The 19,226-nt window shown below is 58.4% G+C and overlaps 2 protein-coding genes across 2 annotated transcripts; one reads left to right on the top strand and one right to left on the bottom strand.

Moving 5' to 3' along the window:
• The first annotated feature begins 1,003 nt into the window (after nt 1–1,003).
• On the top strand, nt 1,004–4,102 carry GNAT1 (G protein subunit alpha transducin 1). The gene is made up of 8 exons (XM_008498982.1): nt 1,004–1,109; nt 2,353–2,395; nt 2,614–2,755; nt 2,830–2,987; nt 3,078–3,206; nt 3,294–3,423; nt 3,521–3,674; nt 3,912–4,102. The coding sequence occupies exons 1-8, from the start codon at nt 1,004–1,006 to the stop codon at nt 4,100–4,102; spliced, it is 1,053 nt and encodes a 350-aa protein (XP_008497204.1).
• A 990-nt stretch (nt 4,103–5,092) lies between these two features.
• On the bottom strand, nt 5,093–19,226 carry GNAI2 (G protein subunit alpha i2). The gene is made up of 9 exons (XM_030458359.1): nt 19,048–19,226; nt 11,479–11,521; nt 11,178–11,319; nt 10,635–10,795; nt 8,161–8,289; nt 7,028–7,157; nt 6,655–6,808; nt 6,105–6,312; nt 5,093–5,938 (listed from the first exon to the last, which is right to left on the bottom strand). Exons 1-8 carry the CDS (start codon nt 19,163–19,165, stop codon nt 6,122–6,124), a joined length of 1,068 nt encoding a protein of 355 aa, XP_030314219.1. The 5' UTR covers nt 19,166–19,226; the 3' UTR covers nt 5,093–5,938; nt 6,105–6,121.

Below are 19,226 nucleotides of genomic sequence, written 5' to 3' on the forward strand. Positions count from 1 at the left end.
GGGTCACTGCAGTTGGCAGAGGAGTACCTTGGGGTGTGCTTGGTTGTTGTGGGGGCTTTGGGGATTTTTTTTTGGCTGCGGGTGTCCTGAAGCCACTGGGGGGGTACTGGGATTGCTTGGCAAAACTGGGGGGATACTGGGTAGAGGCTTGGAGGATCCTGGGGAGGGTACTAAGCATCCCTGAGGACATTGTGCAGGTGCTGCTGGAGGGATCTGGGGACACTTGGGAAGGGGGTGACACTGGGCTTGCCTGGTGACAATGGGAGTGCATTGGTGGGTGGATGGGGACACTAACCACTGCACCTGTGGGAGGCCTGGGAACATCGGTGGAGGGTCCCGAAGGGGGCTCAGAAGACAGGGTGGAGTGACTGGGGCTGGTGTTTGAGCACCAGGAGGATGTTCCTGGGGATACTGGGCATAGGGAGCCGGGGACACTGGGAGTGCTTACAGGGTAGGTGGGTGGGGAGCTGTGGTCACTGGGAGCAGTGACCAGTGTGAGCTGGTGACATTGGAAACATTTCCACCCACTGCCCCAGCCGCTGCCAGACCCATCAGAACCTCCTCAGTTACAACCACCCCAGGGTCCACAAAAAAGCCAGAGTTGGGCAGGGGTCCTATGTCCCTGGGGATAGCCAGTTCACTGTCTCCAGCCCCAGCTGGGGGCAAAGCGTGCCCCCCCCCATCCCCTGGCAGAAGCGCTGATGCCGGGAGCCGTGGATTGCTGAGCTCAGCCTGCTGCAGATTTCAGGGGGTTTATCTGGGGAGGGCGGGGGGAAGCTCAGCTTAATCCTCGGGTGCTGAGCACAGCACCCCTCCGGGCGGCCCCCTGGGACCTTATCCCCTGTCCTTGTCCCACATCGGGCGGGCAGCGGTGGCGGCAGCGGAGCAGTCGGTGGCGGGCGCGGGGAGGCGAGCGCTGGAGGCTGCGGGAGGCTGGAACGCGTTGCCCATCCTGGTGCTGACCTCCAAGGAGCGGGTGAGCCGCAGGGCAGCGGGGACCAGCATGGGTGCCGGGGCCAGTGCTGAGGAGAAGCACTCCCGTGAGCTGGAGAAGAAGCTCAAAGAAGACGCTGAGAAGGATGCCAGGACAGTCAAGCTGCTACTGCTGGGTATGAGGGGGGCACCCTGGGGGATACCCATCCTTTGTTCTTCTCATCCCTACATCTCGCCCAATTGCCTTCTGGCACCCCTCAATCCAACCAGCCGACCCAATGTTCCCCTTGCCCTAGATGCACCTGCAAACCTGAGCAGTCCACCCCAAAATCCCACCCAATGTTTTTCTGACTCCCCTAAAACCGGACAACCCACCCCAACAGCACTGCCATTCCCAGGCAGCCCTAAACCCAAGCTGCTCATCTCAATAGATCACCCAATATTTTCCTGATGCCTTCAACACCCCTAAACCCAGACAACCCACCCCAAGAGTGTCTCCAACAGCCTTCTGCTCCCAGGCACTCTTAAAATACATCAACCCAACTCAATATCCCACCCAAAGTCTCCCTGATCCCTCTAAACTTAACCAGCCCAGCCCAAAAGTCACCTCTGCAGATGCCCTGCTCCTAAGTATCCTAAAACCAACCAGCCCATCCCAAAACACACTCAACATTTTCCTGACCCCACCCAGTAGCCTGAAACCCAGCCAGCTGACCTAGAAGCCCACCCAGTGTTTCTCTTGGCTCCTTGGTACCCCTAAGCCAATCCAACTCACCCCCACAGCTCCCCAGTCCCAGGCTTCCCTAATCCAGCTCATCTCAGCAGCTCACCCAACAACTCTCCAGCTCTCCATGCCCTGCCAGGCACCCTGAACCCAACCACCCATCTGAACATCCCTCATTAAGACCCCTCCCCCAGCTTCCAGATATCCCCCAAACCCAATGAGCCCACACAGCGTCTCTCTCCCCACCCCCACCCCCCCAACACCAGCACCCCTGTTCTTCCCTTCACCCCTGCAGACCCCATCCCTGTGGGTCCCTCCCAGCTGCCCCAGTGGTGCCCAAGGGGCACCCTGGACACATGGGGTCATGGGTGCCATGGCTGCCCCCCCAGACCAAGACAAATCCCCCTGTGCTGCTGCAGGCCTGGGGCATTGGGTGGTGGGTTGCAAGGCTGTGATTCCACCTTGTCCCCTACCCCTCCCCTAGGTCTCCAAGCACATCCCTGGCTGAGACACGGCAGATCCCATTAGCCACAGCAGCTTAGCCCAACCTTAATGCCTGCTGGCACCAGGCTGTAATCCCCCCATCCCACTCTGGCAACCTGGCATGGCCACCGGTGTCCCCCCGCCATACCAGGCAACTGAGGTCCCAGAGGGCCAGCATGGGCACCACTAGGACCCATTGTTTGTCCCCACAGGAGCAGGGGAGTCGGGGAAGAGCACCATCGTCAAACAGATGAAGTAAGTGCTATAGGGTGCTGCCTGACCATGCCCCCCTGTGTCACCAGCCTGCTCCACAGGGTGTCCCCGTCCCACCACTCCTGCCGGTGCCCCATGCCAAAGCCATGGGAGAATCCACCCCTTCAGCTCCATGGCGCCCAGCCCAGCCCCATGCTACACCCATGGGTGCCCTCACCCTGTGGCACCCAGCTCAGCTCCGTGTCCCCCTCCCTGGTCAGGATCATCCATCAGGACGGTTACTCACTGGAGGAATGCCTGGAATTCATTGCCATCATCTACAGCAACACGCTCCAGTCCATGCTGGCCATCGTGCGGGCCATGTCCACCCTCAACATCCAGTATGGGGACACAGCTCGCCAGGTGAGGAGCACCCCACACCAATCAGGGAGGTCCCTTCCATCCCCCTGTCCCTGCTGAGCCCTTCTCTCTCACAGGATGATGCCCGCAAGCTGCTGCACCTCTCAGACACCATCGAGGAGGGCACCATGCCCAAGGAGATGTCAGACATCATCGGGCGGCTCTGGAAGGACACAGGCATCCAGGCCTGCTTTGACCGTGCCTCTGAGTACCAGCTCAATGACTCGGCTGGCTAGTATGTGGGGGGGGGTGTGGTGTCTGGGTGGGGGCAGGAGTGGTTTGGGGGTTCCAGCACTTGTATCATGCCCTCCACATGCCCGGCCAGCTACCTGTCAGACCTGGAGCGCCTGGTGACCCCCGGCTACGTCCCCACAGAGCAGGATGTGCTGCGCTCCCGTGTCAAGACCACCGGCATCATTGAGACCCAGTTCTCCTTCAAAGACCTCAACTTCAGGTAGGGGCTGAACCCCTGGTGAGAGCTGGTGCTGGGGGCTCGGCAGGGTGTTGGGAGGTGTTACAGACCCCACCGTACCCTGCCCAGGATGTTTGACGTGGGTGGCCAGCGCTCGGAGCGGAAAAAGTGGATCCACTGCTTCGAGGGGGTGACCTGCATCATCTTCATCGCTGCCCTCAGCGCCTACGACATGGTTCTAGTGGAGGATGATGAAGTGGTACGGAAGGCTCTCCAGGCCATACCTTCCTCCCTGCTTCATCCCCAACACCACGTGGGAATCGCCGTGGGGCTGATGGGGCTGTGTCCCTCTGCAGAACCGCATGCACGAGAGCCTGCACCTCTTCAACAGCATCTGCAACCACCGCTACTTTGCCACTACCTCCATCGTCCTCTTCCTCAACAAGAAGGACGTCTTCCAGGAGAAAATCAAGAAGGCTCATCTCAGCATTTGCTTCCCCGACTATGACGGTGAGGGTGGCAGGGTGCAGGTGGGTGGTGCTGGGGTAGTGATGAACAGTTAAGTGCTAGCACCCTGCCAGATACCCACCAGGTGTCCTCAGCACCCCATGAGATGCTGCACTGGCATCACTCATGGACCAGGCAAGGTTTGCCCGCCCCGCGGGGAGAGCTGGGTGACACTGGGCCAGCACCCACCACAGGGGGACACACACCAGCCCAGGAGGTGACCCTGCTCACTGCCACCAGGTCCCAACACCTACGACGACGCGGGCAACTACATCAAGCTGCAGTTCCTGGAGCTGAACATGCGGCGGGACGTGAAGGAGATCTACTCCCACATGACCTGCGCCACTGATACTGAGAACGTCAAGTTCGTCTTCGACGCGGTCACTGACATCATCATCAAGGAGAACCTGAAGGACTGCGGCCTCTTCTGAGCCCCAGCACCCCCTCCCCAGCCCCACCACTAACCCCTCTCCACCTCTGCAACCATCTCCACTTGCCCTGGACCCCCTAGATTTGACCTGCTCAGCCCGAGCCATCCCTGGGTGGGGGATACTGCCCCACACCCCCACTCCTGCACCAGCGTTCCCACTGGCCACCACTGTGGGGCATCCTGAACCACTGGGGTGCTACGGGGGGTCCCTGTAGCTCGAGGTGCTGGGGCCAATGGGTGACCCAGCGTGCTGGATGCCCTTTAGCGTTGAAGGGTGCTGGAGAGCCCTGATACCCCTTGGAGCTGGAGGACGTGTGGAAGGTCTCTTGGGTGCTGAGGATCCCTAGGTATCCTTTGGAGCTTGGTAGTGCTGAGGATCTCAGTGCCCCTTGAAACTGAGGGTGCTGGGTGGTCCTGGGTTCTCTTGGAGCTGTGGGGGGTAGAAACACCTTGGAGCTGAGGGGTGCTGGTACTCCCCTGATGACCTTTGCACTGGGACGACTGGGTGTCCCCTGGGTGCTGCAGGATGCTGGGGGTCCATGTGGCCCAACAGGTTTAAGGGGTGCTAGATCTCCATCTGGGCCACAGGCCACTGCATGTCCCAAAGGACTGGGGTCCCCTAGGTGCCAGGAACCCCTTAATGCCACCACCCTCCTGCTGCAGGGCTGGGGGATGGTCATGGCTGCCCCCCCCACAGCACCCCCAGCTGCTGAACCAGAACCCCTAGGGGGGGGGGAGCCAGCCCTCAGCTCTTCCTGCTGCTGCCCTCACCCCCACACCCAGGAGATAGAGGAGAACCCCCCAGGTGATGCCAGCCCATCCCATGTCTCTCTCCCAGCTTTAGGGACCTCCCAGACCACCCACAGAGGTGAAGCACCCACCCCAGGGTCAGGGAAGTGTGAGGGGGGAAAATCAGTATTTTTTTTTATTTTTTTTTTTTCTTTTTTTTCTTTTTTTTTCTTTCTACATTTTATTATTTCAAACCATGTGAAGAATTCGGTAAAACATCCTGTGGGTAAAGCAAGGCCATGGGCACCGGCTGAGGGGGCCCCCCCCAGGCTTGGGAGGGGTGACAGCAGGGGCCACTCTGTACAGCAACAGCTAGCCCTACAGAACTAGGCTTAGAAAGAAGAGGGGGGGGATACAGGCAGCGGGCAGCATCCCCCTGCCCGCCCTCCTGCCCAGCCGCTGCCTGCCAGGGGCTGCCCCTCCCTTGGGGAGGCAGGGCGAGAGGCAACGAGGGGGGCTGGGGTGCAGGCCCCCCCCCCCCAAGGCACACGGTTGGGGGTGGGCTGGCCACCACGTAGCACTTGATGCTTTTAAATAGTTTGGTAAAAAGTTGTCTTTAAAAAGCAACCTGGTCCCAGCCGGTGTGGCGTGGTTTGTTTTGTTTTTGCAGTTCCGGGGGGCTTGGGGGTGGCATTTTGGTTTGGGGTTTTTTTTCCCTTTTTTCTTTCTTTTCTGATTTACTAAAAGGAATGTCATCGGTCGTGTTTTCGGCCGGGTGGGTGGTCCCAAGGGGACCCCCCTGTTCCCCCCGTGCCAGCAACACTTGCAATGTAAACACTGAGAGCGCCAGGGCTCAGGAGCGAATAACCAGGGGGGATGGGGGGGTGGGAACTGGAGCAGGTCAGGGGTTAAAAACCAAGATTAAAACCTCTTTTTCCCCAGGAGGGGTGACGCCGGTGAGAAGGAGGATGGCGGGAGATACACAGGCCCTGTCCCCACACTGACAACCAAAAAGTCTCTTTATGGGGTGAGGGCAGAGGGATGAAACCGAAGAGAAGCAGGAGTGGGGGGGCAGCATGGTCCTTCCTTTGCTGGCACGACCGGGGTCCTAGGAGAAAGTGGGGGGTGAGAGTGTGGGGGGTCTGGGGACAGGGGCACAGGCACCTGCCACCAGCCTGTGCCGCGGAAGCGGCAGGAGGCTGTGCCCATCCTGTTCCCAGAGGATGCTCCATGACCACCCCATCTGGGGGGCCTCCAACAGGACCACCACCCACCTGGGCAGCGCCGGCCCTCAGAAGAGCCCACAGTCCTTCAGGTTGTTTTTGATGATGACGTCGGTGACGGCGTCAAAGACGAACTGCACGTTTTTGGTGTCGGTGGCACAGGTGAAGTGGGTGTAGATCTCCTTGGTGTCCTTCCGCTTGTTCAGGTCCTCAAACTTGCTCTGGATGTAGCCGGCTGCCTCGTCGTATTTGTTGGCCCCTGAGGAGGAGGAGATGCCAGGCTGCCCCATGGTTGCCCAGGGACCCCCAACACCAGCACCAAAGGCATTTTGGCTTGGCTCCCCCTGCTGCCACAACCACCAACTCAGTGCTGGGATGGATGTTCCCCAGGCACAGGGAGGGAGTCCCAGCTAAACCCCCCCAAGGGTGCTGTCTTTTGTCACCTCCCCATCCTCTCCTATCCTCTGAGGCACCCCAAAAAACATTGCACTCCACTTGCTGCCCCAGTGCCCCACTCCATGGGCACAGGAGAGCCATCCTCTCCGTTACCAGCCTCTCCTGCCACACTACTGAGGAGGGGCACCAAGGGTCCCAGCAGTACCTGTGTACTCAGGGAAGCAAATAGTCAGGGGGCTGTGCACAATCTTCTCCTCGAAGAGGTCCTTCTTGTTGAGGAAGAGGATGATGGATGTGTCTGTGAACCACTTGTTGTTGCAGATGCTGTCAAACAACTTCATGCTCTCATGCATGCGGTTCTGGTGTGGGAGACAGTAGCCTGAGATGGGCAGGGACCCCCAGACAGTGCCCACCTCACTGCTGCCTAACCTGCTGCAACCCCTGGGCAGGAGGTGCCAAGGGTCCAGCTTAGGTCACAGTGGCAAGGGAGCTGGTGGCCACCAAGAAGGGGGTGCCCCCCCAGCCCCCTGAGGAGGGGATGGGTCATGGTGCAAGCGTCATCCAGCCCCCCAGCTCACCATCTCCTCGTCCTCAGCCAGCACCAGGTCATAGGCACTCAGGGCCACGCAGAAGATGATGGCTGTCACTCCCTCGAAGCAGTGGATCCACTTCTTCCGCTCTGAGCGCTGGCCACCCACATCAAACATCCTGGGAAGGGAGATAACATAGTGCTGGGTGGCAGCTCCCAGCCCTACCTCACTCACCCCACTCCATGCCTCAGTTTCCTTGGCTGAAAATTTCCTAGAGCAGGAGCTGTTGGCACCAGGACAGGCCGATCACAGTGTCCTAACCACAGGGGTTGTGCCAGCACCATGGATCTGCCCCAGCACCTGCTGCCCATTCCAGGGGCAGAGTGGTGTCTGGGCTTTTGGACTGAGGGGTACTTCACCAAGCAGCTCAGCAGGATTATGGGCAGCATGAGGGGCTCTGGGGATGATCCCAGTGCATCCCAGGATGATCCATGGGCAGCAGAGGATGCCCTGCCACCATGGAGAAGAGCCCGTCAGCAATGCCACAGCCACCCCCCAGCTGGACAGGAGGCTTCTGCAGTGCTGTGCCACACAAAACCTTTGCCTTTCTGCCACCCCAGAGCACGGCCTGGGCAACGGGCCAAGTGCCTCCAGCCCACTGGGGTGGCAATGGGGCTCCCGACGCTGGGGGCAGTACCAGCAGACCTTTTTGCTGGCAGCTACAGACTAAATCCCCCGGGATGCAAGCGGTGCCAGCTTTTCTTGCCTGGGAAACCGGAGCCCTGGCTATTTCCCATGGGTTTTCGGTGGAAAAACAACCCCTTGGTCAGCAGCAGGCAACAGCACCGATGCCCGATGCCGGGACCCCTATCCGCCCCCCCCCCAGCACCCCGACTGCAGCGGAAGCAGCGTCACGGCATGAAGGACACCTCCCCCTCCCCCCTCCGCGCCAGAGGCTGGGGCCGCCCCCTGCAAGACTTTTTTGAGGCTGCTCCAGCTATTTTGCCGTTTTCCGCTCTTTCCGAGGCAGCGGCTCCCGCCATGAGCAAACCCGGAGAGCTTGGTGCCAACAGGATCCAGCCCGGCACGGGGAGAAAGGATGTTGTTTTCTTGGTTTTGTTTTTTGTTTGGTTTGGGTTTTTTGCCTTAGAAAACACAAAAAGGGAAAGGGTGGGTCATACTTGAAGTGCAGGTCCTTGAAGGTGAAGTGGGTCTCTACGATGCCGGTGGTCTTCACCCTGGTGCGCAGCACATCCTGCTGGGTGGGGATGTAGTCGGCACGGGCTATCCTCTCCAGGTCGTTCAGATAGCTGGGGGAGGGAGCAGAATGGTGCTGTGGAAGCTCGACTGTGGGGCATGACCCACCCAAATCCCACGGCACATCCCCACACCACCCCAGGGGGTTCCCTGTCTGCGTGGTCCATCCGAGGTGGGCAGTTCTGGGGTATCACTTACACCCTGCTGTCACCTCACGGCCCAGGGAGGGCAGGAGATCCTACCCACACACCAGGGTCACCCCACAGCCCGGGCTGGGGCGACAAGAGGACACAGAGAACTCGGGGTGGGGGGCAGGGGAGAGGAAGCAGATGGGGCTGGGGGGCTCCCCCACCACCACCCCCCCAGCTGTTTGCACGGGGGAAACTGCAAGAGGAAAGTATTCACTGCTATGACAACCAGCCGCAGCGCCGGCGGAAACAATCGATGGCGCCGTGCCATTTATAGTCAAAAAACACAAAGGGCCGGCAGCCAGGGAGGAAGCGGGAGGCCGGAGGGACGGGGAGCAGCGCGGCTCGGGGGCTGCTGCCTACCCCAAGCCCCCCCTGGGATGGCACTGCCCGCCCAGCCCTGCCAGACCCCGGTGCCTCAGTTCCCCAAAGCTACTGGGACCAGCTGAAGGCTACCAGGGGGATCAAGGTGGGTTTCCATTTCTCCCGTTGCTTTAATTGGGTTAACATAACCGGGCTCCTTTAAGCAAATTAAGCTTGTGTTAATTAAAGCGCTTGCAGCCACATAATCTGGTGAAAGCCAGATTACAGCTCTCCAGGCTGCGGGGATCCCTGGCTCTGATGGCAGCACAGCTGCTCACCAGCTCCAGGAAACCCCCCTGCAAAGAGGGAGCCATGGGTGCTCCAGGACCCCACCACGGGTGTGAGGGCCAGGGGCCAGCACGTCCCCACAGAGCAGCTCAAAAACAGCCGGAAAGACACGCGGCCTCCAGCTGACAGAAAAACAGGAAACACACACAGGGCCACACAAGGCGCATGCTGGCAGCACTCGGACCTCGCACCCATCCCTGGGGTGCCGGTGAGTGCCCACCCTGGGCACTAATCCACTAACAGGCTCCTAATCCACTGGGTGCCCTGTGCAAGCAGCACCGCGGGAGCAGCACCGTCCCCTGCAAGGATGGATGGGACAATGGCTACACATAGTGTCTCCAGCTGGAAAAAGATGGAAGAAAACACCTCAAGGGGCTCCTAACAAACACTTCTCCAAACCACATGTGTCAAGTGCTCTATACACACACCTACAGCAAGACATAATTTGCAGACATTTTGCAGATGCATTTGCTGGAACTGCGGGTGAGAGCTGCCAAGGTACATGTGTTCCTCCAAACCAGCACCCAGGGTACCTCATGACCCTGCCAGGGACGTGCTGGCAGGAGCTGGGGGGAGCAATGGGGCTAAGGGGCCCGTGAAGGTGGGGGGGGGCCAGGCAGGAGGAAGTGAAACCCACGGGTGCTGGAGGAAAGCACCAGCAGGAGCTTCTCTGGGGTCAGTGCTTGCCTGGAGCTCTCCTACTAACCTCTTCCCTCCATGACCTCCACGCAGAAGGGGAACCCTTGGCACCGGTGCCAAGCAGGAGGGGACAGCTGGGCTGGCACAGGGGGAGACCATGTAGCCCCAGGATGGTGGCAAGTCTCGAGGGTGCTCAAGAGACCAGCTTTGGTGGGGGTTTCCTGGCACACCAGGAGCTCCCCAACACATTCCTTTGCTGCAGTCCTGGGCAGGGAGGGCAGGAGGGCACCATGCGAGCTGCATGTGGCCTCGGCTGCAACGCCCTCTCCAGCAATCATACTTTAGACAGATTAACTTATTTATTAAATCTCTTCAGGGATAAACCCAAACAGATGCAGGCAATTTATCTAGCTAAACACTGGCCTGCTGGTTAATACGTCAGCATAATGCCAGCTCCTTCTGTGTTAATTCAGTTAAACTTCACAAGTAGCCCCTTTTGTGCAGCCTGTTCATCCTACTCAGATGTAAGGGTCCCTGGTGCTTCTTTGGGGTTATTTCCTGTCTTCATTGCCCATGCCTATGGGCACGGGGCTGGGCAGGATGCCTGGCTGTGCTCACACTGGGGGGGTGGGGGGGACATCTCAGGATGCAGAGGCCAGTGGAGAGAATTCCAAGGAAGGGCAGTGGGCATGGAGCAATGACAGGAGGGGGATGCCTTGCTGCCCCCCATCCCAGGGGACGCAGCACCCCGACAGAGGAGGAAACAGCTTATGAAACATCTGCCTTCCCAGTTCTGCTCCGGTTACCCAGCGCCGGGCAGGATGGGGAACGGCAGCCCTCGGGGGGGATATTCTGTTGCCCAATGAAAGCAACACATCCCACACAGCTCGGAGCTGGGGGAGAGGAGCAGGGGTACTCACTAGGCAGCTGAGTCGTTCAGCTGGTACTCTCGGGAGCGGTTGAAGCACGCCTGCACCCCATTGTCAGCCCACAGCCTCCGGATGACGTTGGCCAGGTCCTCAGGCATGATGCCCTGCTCCTCGGCAGTGCAGGAGAGCGCAAACAGCTGCCGAGCATCATCCTACAGGATAAAGCCAGGGCATGACCAGCAGCACGGGGTTATGGAGGCTTGCTCTGCCCCAGAAAACCTGGCTAGAGCCCACCACGTCCCTCCCAGACAGCAAGCCAAGAGATCTGGCAGTGGATGGAAATGAGATCCCCTGCATCCACAGGAGCCATGCCATGACAGGCCACTCATGGCTTATGCTTTGGGTTCCCCCACCCCCAGCACCAAGGAGTAGAGGCCACAGCTGGCTGGGGAGCAGAGGACTTAGGCAGGGCCACCCTTAAGCCTGGTCCAGTTTAGGGCACATCTTTTTATGTCCCACCAAACTCCCCACCACTGACAGTGCCTGGAGGTCACTGCCTGCTATCCTGCCAGCAGGAGCAGGTCGGGTACTCACTGCTCTGGAGGAGTCTCCAAAGTCAATCTGCAGGTTCCCCATCGCCTTGATGATGGCCATGATGGACTGGATGGTGTTGCTGTAGACCACAGCTTTGTACTGCCGGCACTCCTCCTCTGAGTATCCATCCTCATGGATTATCCTGGGGCAGGGAAGAGACACAGGCAAGGTCAGCCCTTTGTGAAGCACCTCCCATGCGTGCTTTGTGGCAACACCAGTAGGGAGGTTTCCCCAGCCACCACTGGTTTGTGAGCCTGTGGCTGAGGTCCACAGGGTATCAGCCATAGAAAGGACCACTTACTTCATCTGTTTGACAATGGTGCTCTTCCCAGACTCGCCAGCACCTGTGGAGACATGAGAAGTGGCGATGAGCCACCAACCTCCTTCCCTACCCTACTGGGAACCCCCAGCCTGGGGAGGGAGTGTGGTGGGTGCTTCAGCCATCAGAAAAGAGCTCTCAGTGTTGGCAGAAGCAGATGCTTGGATGGGCCCTGCCTATTGGCTTTCACCCCAGCTGCTGGATCCCACATCCCTATTGCACTGGGGGATGATGCAGCACCAGCCCCACCACATGCCCACAACTGGAGTGAGAACACTGAGATGCTGGTGCCAGCAGGTACAGGCAGGGGCTCAGGAAGCCTCGGGAAGAGGCTTCCACCTCCGCCAGCCAGCTCCAGCAGCTCCCGACGGGATCAGCCACTCGCGGGTTGCTTCTGAACCAGAACACACTGCCAGCCCTCTGGGTCCCATGCCCTGGCCCAGCTGCAGAGGCAGCTGCCAGCAGGGGAAGCTGATGGCTTTTGAGGTGGGTTTATTTTCCAGCATCCAAACACAGGATGCCAGGGGTTCAGAGGGGACAGCTGGGCACTTAAGGCTCCCCCTCTGCCACCCTATCCCCTTCGGGGATGTCACCCTTGTGAAGCTGACATGCAGATCCCTCTCAGTGTGCCCCTCCCTTTCCAGGATGGGACTGGGGAAGGAGCAAAGTCAAGAGTCACCCTGGCTGCAGAGAACAGGAAGCTGAAAGGGGAAGCTGAAAAGAACGGTGCATATCACTTTGTCCCCTCTCCAGACAGAGTGATACTGAGATGGATGAACATCTAGCTTGCCTCACCATGGAACCCCCAGCAGTATGAGCCCCTTTTGGCAGGGACCACACCTCAAGGTGCTTATACCAGGGGATCCCACAAGCTGAGTCCATCCCTGTGTCCTCTTCCACCACTCTCGGGGGTCCTCCTCAGTGCTACCCTCAGCCCCTGAGCTGCCCTTATGGGAGGCTCCAAGCAGGCAGTGGCAGGGCTGTGCCAGCACGGCCAGAGAGGGGAAAAGACATTGTAGTGTTAAAAAAAAAATTAAATTGAGATTATGCTAAAATTAAGTGGGAAAAACAGCTTGCCATGCCAGCTGAGACATAGTGGCAAGAAACAAATGCCTTCTGCCCATGCCCGTGCAAATGGCAGGAATGCAACCTACAGGTGATGGGCGTGCACAGGGGGCCATATAGATGCTATACAGACCCCACATCTCAAAGGCCTTGTTCAAGCCCCGAGGTCAGCTCAGCTCAGCGGGGCTCTCCAGAACTGCCGGGACATGGCACCGCCCAGCTCTGCCGACCCAGCCTCCGCCGGCACCCTCAAGATGCTGACATGGCACCAGGCACAGCCCAGCCAGCCTCCGTGGTCAGTGCTGGCAACCCCTGTCCGGAGCTGAGAGCAGGGTGGGGAAGGATTCAGTGTATCCCTTCATTTTTTCCACTAAATTCCTCTGGTTTCTGGCAACGCTGACCCGTACTGCTGGGCTCAGCAGTCAGGGCTGGCTGCACTCACCATGCCCTTTGTCGATGGGAAGGGAAACTGAGGCATACAGCAAGAGAGGACTCCGCTGATAAGTGTCCCTGGGGTGAGATGACAAGACAGTCGTGTTCTGCCCTGAACAGCCCTCCCCGGGACCTCCTGCCCGCTCCCGGCAGTGTCAGTCACCGCCGGCAGGCTGACAGTAATTAGCCTTCCCCTCGCTCCCAATTTCCTTTTCAAATCACCACGTTTGCCTAACGAACGGGGTCAGGTAATTGCTGGGGAAGCGGCGCATTTCCCCCTCTCCCCCACCCCGAAGTGTCACTCCCAGCATTTGCACCCCGGGTCACACCCAGCCGAGGGCGGAGGATCCTTCCCGGCCCCCCCGGGCGAGCACGGCGGAGAGGAAGGGCTTCCAATCCCCGGAAAACCCCAGCTGCCGCCCATTCAGCCCCAAAACAATCCCTGGGCAGGGTGCCAGCGGCCCGTTTCCACCCTCCGACCCAAAGCATGCAGGATCATGGGGGCTTCACATCCTTCAGCCCCCAACACTGGCTACATATTGCAGGCAATGGGAAGAAACCCCCCCAATATGGGGTTACACCACCACCGGGCCCTGCCTGCTGGGACAAGGCAGTGTTCATTCCCAGAGCAGCATCTGTCAAAAATAAGAAGGGAGAACTCACTCGGACTGAATTTCCCCCCCCCTTTTTTTTTTCGTTAAAAGCAATCTTCAAAAATCTAAAATAAGCAAGCAGCTGCCAGGCTCCAAAGCGTTCCATTAATCCACCAAGAAGAAATTGTTGCAGCCAACATGTATTTTGCAGCCCATGATTTAAGCTGCTTCCTGGACAACATTATATTTAATGCAATATATACAATGTATTTCTGGGCAGCATATATGTAATTCCATGAATTTAAGAAGCAGGCCACAGGTTTTGGGGTCCACCTCACCCCACATCCCCAAAAAGCAATTTTGCATATTGCTGTGAAGCACCCTTCTGTTTTATGCCTTCAAACATTCATGAATGGATGGAAGTGATGCACAGCTGGAAAATATTCCTTATTACAGGAATTTAATCCACCAGCAGGTCTAGGGCCAGCCCCATCCCCAGCATTGTGCTGACAAGTCTTCCCGGCCCAGCAAACAGCAGCTCTTATTTGTGCCTGGATTTGCTGAGGGTTTTTCCTGCTGGGCAAATCTGCCTATCCCCTTCCCACAGGATGGCTGGGCAGACAGCTGGACAGGGAGTGGCTGCAGACCCCACTCCCATCAGCACCCACAAGGTCCTTGTCATCAAACAGGACTTTTGAAGGGGTGTGTTAAAAGCAGATTTACCCTAAAGACTTAAAAAATAATAAAAAGAGATTCCCCTCAGCATTTTCCTTCCCACCCAAAATAGATGGAAAATTGCTGTAAAAATAATCGAGTTTTTTTAAAACCCCACAGTGACACAGGGCATTTTTCCCAGTGGCCGTCCCATTCCGGCACAGGGCTGGCTGCTTCCCAGGAGGAGCCTTGGCATTGGCAGCTGGGGGGATGCTGTGTCCCAGGCAAGACCTCCAAAAATCGAGAGATACCAGGGAGGTGCAGATGCATTGACTACCATCCAAGGAGAGTCATCCCAGCCCGGCAATTAACCCACAAAAATAAACCAAATAATTTGGCAGTGGGAAAGACATTTGGAGCTCACAAGGGAAGAGGGGGTGGTCTGGGGACACTTTCCCGGGGGAAGCACAGCAAACACACCCCCACTGCCGACAAGGGCCACTGCTGTTGGCAAGATGGACAAAAACATCCTTGTGCCAGACTTTTTCCAAGAATCTCAGAACTTTGCTGTTCTGTTTCTGCCTCAGCCGTATCAGTTCCTCGCCCCTCCTGGTACCAGCCATCTCTGTACCTTCCCCCTCTGGCACAGGCAGTGACCTGTCCCCTCTCTCTGAACACCTTTGGGGTCACCAGCATCAATTCTGGGTTTCAGACATAGAAAAGGGGGTTCCGGAAGACCATCAACCACCATGACCCCCCAACTGCTCCAGACATGGGGTTACCACGATGCTCCCCATATTTCTCCCCTCCAAACATCCAAGGGGCTCTGGTGCAGTCCATGCCACAGACAGCAGTGCCATGTCCCCACACCTGGGTGCCACCATCCCTTCCATCTCTTTCTGATGGGCTGTGGGCCCACCCACCCATACAGCCAGGATGCCACCAGTACCTTGCTCCCCTCCGTGGGTTTTCCACCAGGGGGTTGGAGGATTACTCAGCTCCCCCAGCTCTGGTGATTCAGACAGCCTCCAGCACGGAAACCTGTGCTCCGGCCTGGAGCAGGAAACTGGCTACAGTAGCAGCAGTGCCCTTCTTCTGTAAGGGCATATACAGGGAAAGCTCTGTATCTGCTTTTTAGTATCCATATAAATCAATTAATTATTGCTTCAGACAAAAGAGTAATGTATATTTCTGTATATATACAAAAAATATGTAAAAATATATGTAAAACATACACACACAAGCTTGATGCCTCTCTGGGCAATGCCCAAGTACTCATTGCTGAGTTGCAGGCAGCTGCCTGCACCTAAGATATCACCAGAGGGGACATGGGGGTGACCCATCCCAGCGCCTGGGTACCAAGCTCCTTCCTCCCATCCTGATCCAGGGGGTAGGATGTGGGGTTCCCCTGGAATTAAAAGCACTGAACTCTCCCCTCCTCCTCTTCCTCCTTCTCCCCTGTAGCACCCACCAGTGTGCCACCAATGTCCCCATCAAATGGGGGACTCGGTCCCCTCCCATCACCCTGGGCTGGAGCGGGAAGAGGGACAAAAACAAAACCCCAAGATGGGACAAAGTGCAGAAAAGGCATCCGCCTGCACAGGAGCCCAGGGCAACGTCAGGGACACGAAGCCTCCGAAAGTCACAGCTGGTCCCTCCCTTCCTCTATTTTTATGTGAGCCAAAAAAAAAAAAAACAAACCCAAAAAACAAAAAACCCAAAAGACAACAACAAAAAAAACACGTTGCTGAGCCCTGCCCTGGCTGCCCTCACCCCAGCCACAGCAGCAGGGCTTGGTACAGGCAGCTGCTCCCCACTCAGTGGGGTGGGATGTGAGGGGAGTATCCTCGTCCTGAGGATAGCACCCCAGCACCAAAAACCACTGGGGATCAACCCACCAGTACCTTCTCCTACCTTGGGCACCTTCCCAGCTTCAAATGCCTCCTGGACCACCCAGAAATAGTTTTGCTTTTTAATCCTTTTCCAGAAAGATAAGGAATTAGGAGCTTTGAGCACAGGGACCACCTGCCTGCTGCAATCCTGCATCCCCACAGAGCATCCCAGCTCCACGGGCAGGGCAGGGAGGGCTGGTGACTCCAGTGGGCTGAGCACTGCTGCATGGCGTGATGCTCCAGATGCTGGTGGTGGCTCCCAGCCTCTCTCAGCACCAAAAGGTTGGGAGGTTTCTGCTCCCCAGGACACAGAGAGTGGAGGAAAAACAGAAGCAGGCTCACAGCCACACATGGAGCATGGTACCATGCCCCACAATGGCTTTGCCAGCCATACCCAAGCCTTCCATGGTGCTGGAGGCCAGTTCAACCCTATGCTCCCACTGCCACCACTGTACACCGATACCAATACTTTGTGCTGTCACCGTGTCCTGTCCTGCAGTTCCCAGCCCTGCTGTGGGACAGCACAAGTCACCAGCAAAAACCACAAAACCACACAGTGCTTAGGAGAAGCAACTCCCCTTCATGCTACAGGATGATTTAGGATGGAAGGTGAAACCACGTTCCTCCATAGTTTCTCCTCCTGAATTTTCTTCAAGTCATGGGGGCAAAACCAGCAGGCAACAGGGATGTGGGAGCATCCCCTGGGAACTGCACTGCCACCTCGAGGAGTTCTTGTGAAGGAGGCAGTGCTGCAAGCAGCAGCCCCTGGGGTGGGACAATGATAACTCCATGTACCCAGCCCCTCCCTGCCTGCTTGGAAGGATTTTCCGGCCATGGGTCAGCTCGGAAATGGGAAGTAGTGACCCAAGACTCCAGCACTATTTACACCTGAACAGCTGTGAGGGGAAAAAAAAACATTTAATAAATAAATAAAGTAAAAGGAGCTCATTTGCTCTATTTTTTGGGTTCAGAAACCAGATGAGATCAGAAACAGCACTCACAAATGCTGGCCCTGGCAGAAGGGAGTGCCACCATCCTCCTCCTGCCTCTGCTTAGGGACAGAGCAGGAGACAGAGACAGGGATGCTGGCCACCCAGCCCTTGCCACAACCCTCACTGACTGGCTCCCCCAGTCCAGCCACCCAGAGCCAACAGCACCAAAAGCCCTGAGAAAAGAGGGTGCCAACCCCCCAGGGCAGCTGCACCCTGGTTCACCCTTAGACAAGACAGCAGCAAGGCCCGTCACAAGAGCAGCTCACAGAGAAGGGGAGCACGTGTTCCCACAACAGTCTGCAAACCCCGGGGGGTTTCACCCCACCGGCACCCTCCCCACCCCGGAAACAAGCGGGTTGGTGAGCTTGCACAACAGCCGAGCCCCTCCCACCACTGACGGCGCAGACCCTCACTCAAGCTTCCCCAAGATGGGTCTTGCCGCCGGCACGGCAAAAATAAAACAATAAAACCTAAAAACCCCAAACGCTCTGTTAAACGAGCATTTCGAGGCGTTAATTACGTCTTTCTCAAGGCAGGCAGAGGTTGAGCAAATAAAGGGCTGCCGGATTTCGGCGTGACTTCCTGCTGCCGGCTGCTTCCTCTGCCGATGGCGACGAGCCGAAAGACATTTTCTGCCGGTTCTCCCCAGGCAGCAGCCGGGGGTTTCTCCACCCATCCCGGGGTCCCCCCACCCTAAAGTGCCGTGGGAGCCCCGTACGCTCCTGCCTCACACCTGGAGCGGGGCTCTCCCTGGGAAATTTAAGAAACGGAATTAAAGAAAAAACAACCCCGACTGGGAGTTATTAAAAAAAAAAAAAAAAAAAATGAAAGCGGCTGCCTTGCCCGCAGGCGGAGGGCAGGTCTGTGAACGCCCACAGGAGCATCGCCGGGGCGCTTTGAAGAGCGCGAGCGGCCCGTTATCGGTATGGGAATCGGGTACCCGTGGGGCAGGGCGCCCGTGGGCTGGGGGGTCCGAGGCCCCTGCTCCCCCACAGCGAGGGGAGGGCGAAGGTGAGTTCGAGGGGCTTGGGCCCATCCCAGAGTGGGCAACGGGTGCCTGTCAGCCTCCACCCCAGCCAGCATGGGGCTGGGGGGAGCCCATGGAGGGCCCTCCACCTGAGCTGCCGGGGCACCCGGGCTGCAGGTGGGTTGGAGTGCTCGCACTTTGGGGTTCTCTACTGGTGGGGGCCAGCCAGGAGGGTGAGGATGCTCCCACTTGCACTCCCAAGAGATGTGCCAAGGCTGGATAGCGATGGGGCTGGGGAAAGAGCAACATAGTGAGGGTGTGCTGGCACCCCATTTGTGGGGGAAACCCCACGGTCTGGGGAGAGGCTAGCACCCTGCTTCTCGGGGACACCATGGCTGGCTGTAGGGCCAGTAGCCCACTCTGAGAGGACCCCTAAAGCCTGTAGTGGGGCTAGCACCCTGCTCCCTGGGGGTCCCCAAAGCCTGTAGTGGGGCTGGCACCCCCACTCCAAGTGGAATCCCCAAACCCTGGGTTATGACCAACACCCCACCCCAGTGGAGACCCCCAGGGACTACTTCAGGGCCTGCAACCCACTCCCACAGAAGATTCGTGGGACAGGATCAACACCCCACTCCTGGGGAGGATCCCCAAGGCCTACGGTGGGGCCAGCACCCACTCCTGGGGGAACCCGGAAGCCTGGGGCGGGGGAGGGGGACCCCACTCCTCGGGGGGGGTTCCTTGGGGCCGACTTCCCATCGCGAGGGGTGGGGGGGGGGGATACCGACGCCAGGGCTGGGCCCAGCATCCCGCTTCTGAGTGATACCAAGGCAGGGCCGGCAGCTGCCGCCGCTTGGTATCGCGCCTGGCCGCCGGGCAATCCGGGGCGTGGCGGCGGGCCCGGGGAGCCCGGAGGTGTCCCGGGGGGTTGTTTCTGTGGGCGTCCCGGGGGGTCTCACCCAACAGCAGCAGCTTCACCTCCCGCGCCGCCTTCTCGCCGTCCTCCCGCAGGTTCTTGTCGATCATGCGGGAGCGCTCGGCGGCCGCCTTGTCCTCGGCGCTCACGGTGCAGCCCATGGCGGCGGCGGCGGCGGCGGCTGCTGCGCGCGCCCGCGGCTCCCACCGGACCGGCCCCGCC

This window comes from Calypte anna, chromosome 12 (genome assembly GCF_003957555.1).
Source record: "Calypte anna isolate BGI_N300 chromosome 12, bCalAnn1_v1.p, whole genome shotgun sequence".
Lineage (NCBI taxonomy): Eukaryota > Metazoa > Chordata > Aves > Apodiformes > Trochilidae > Calypte > Calypte anna.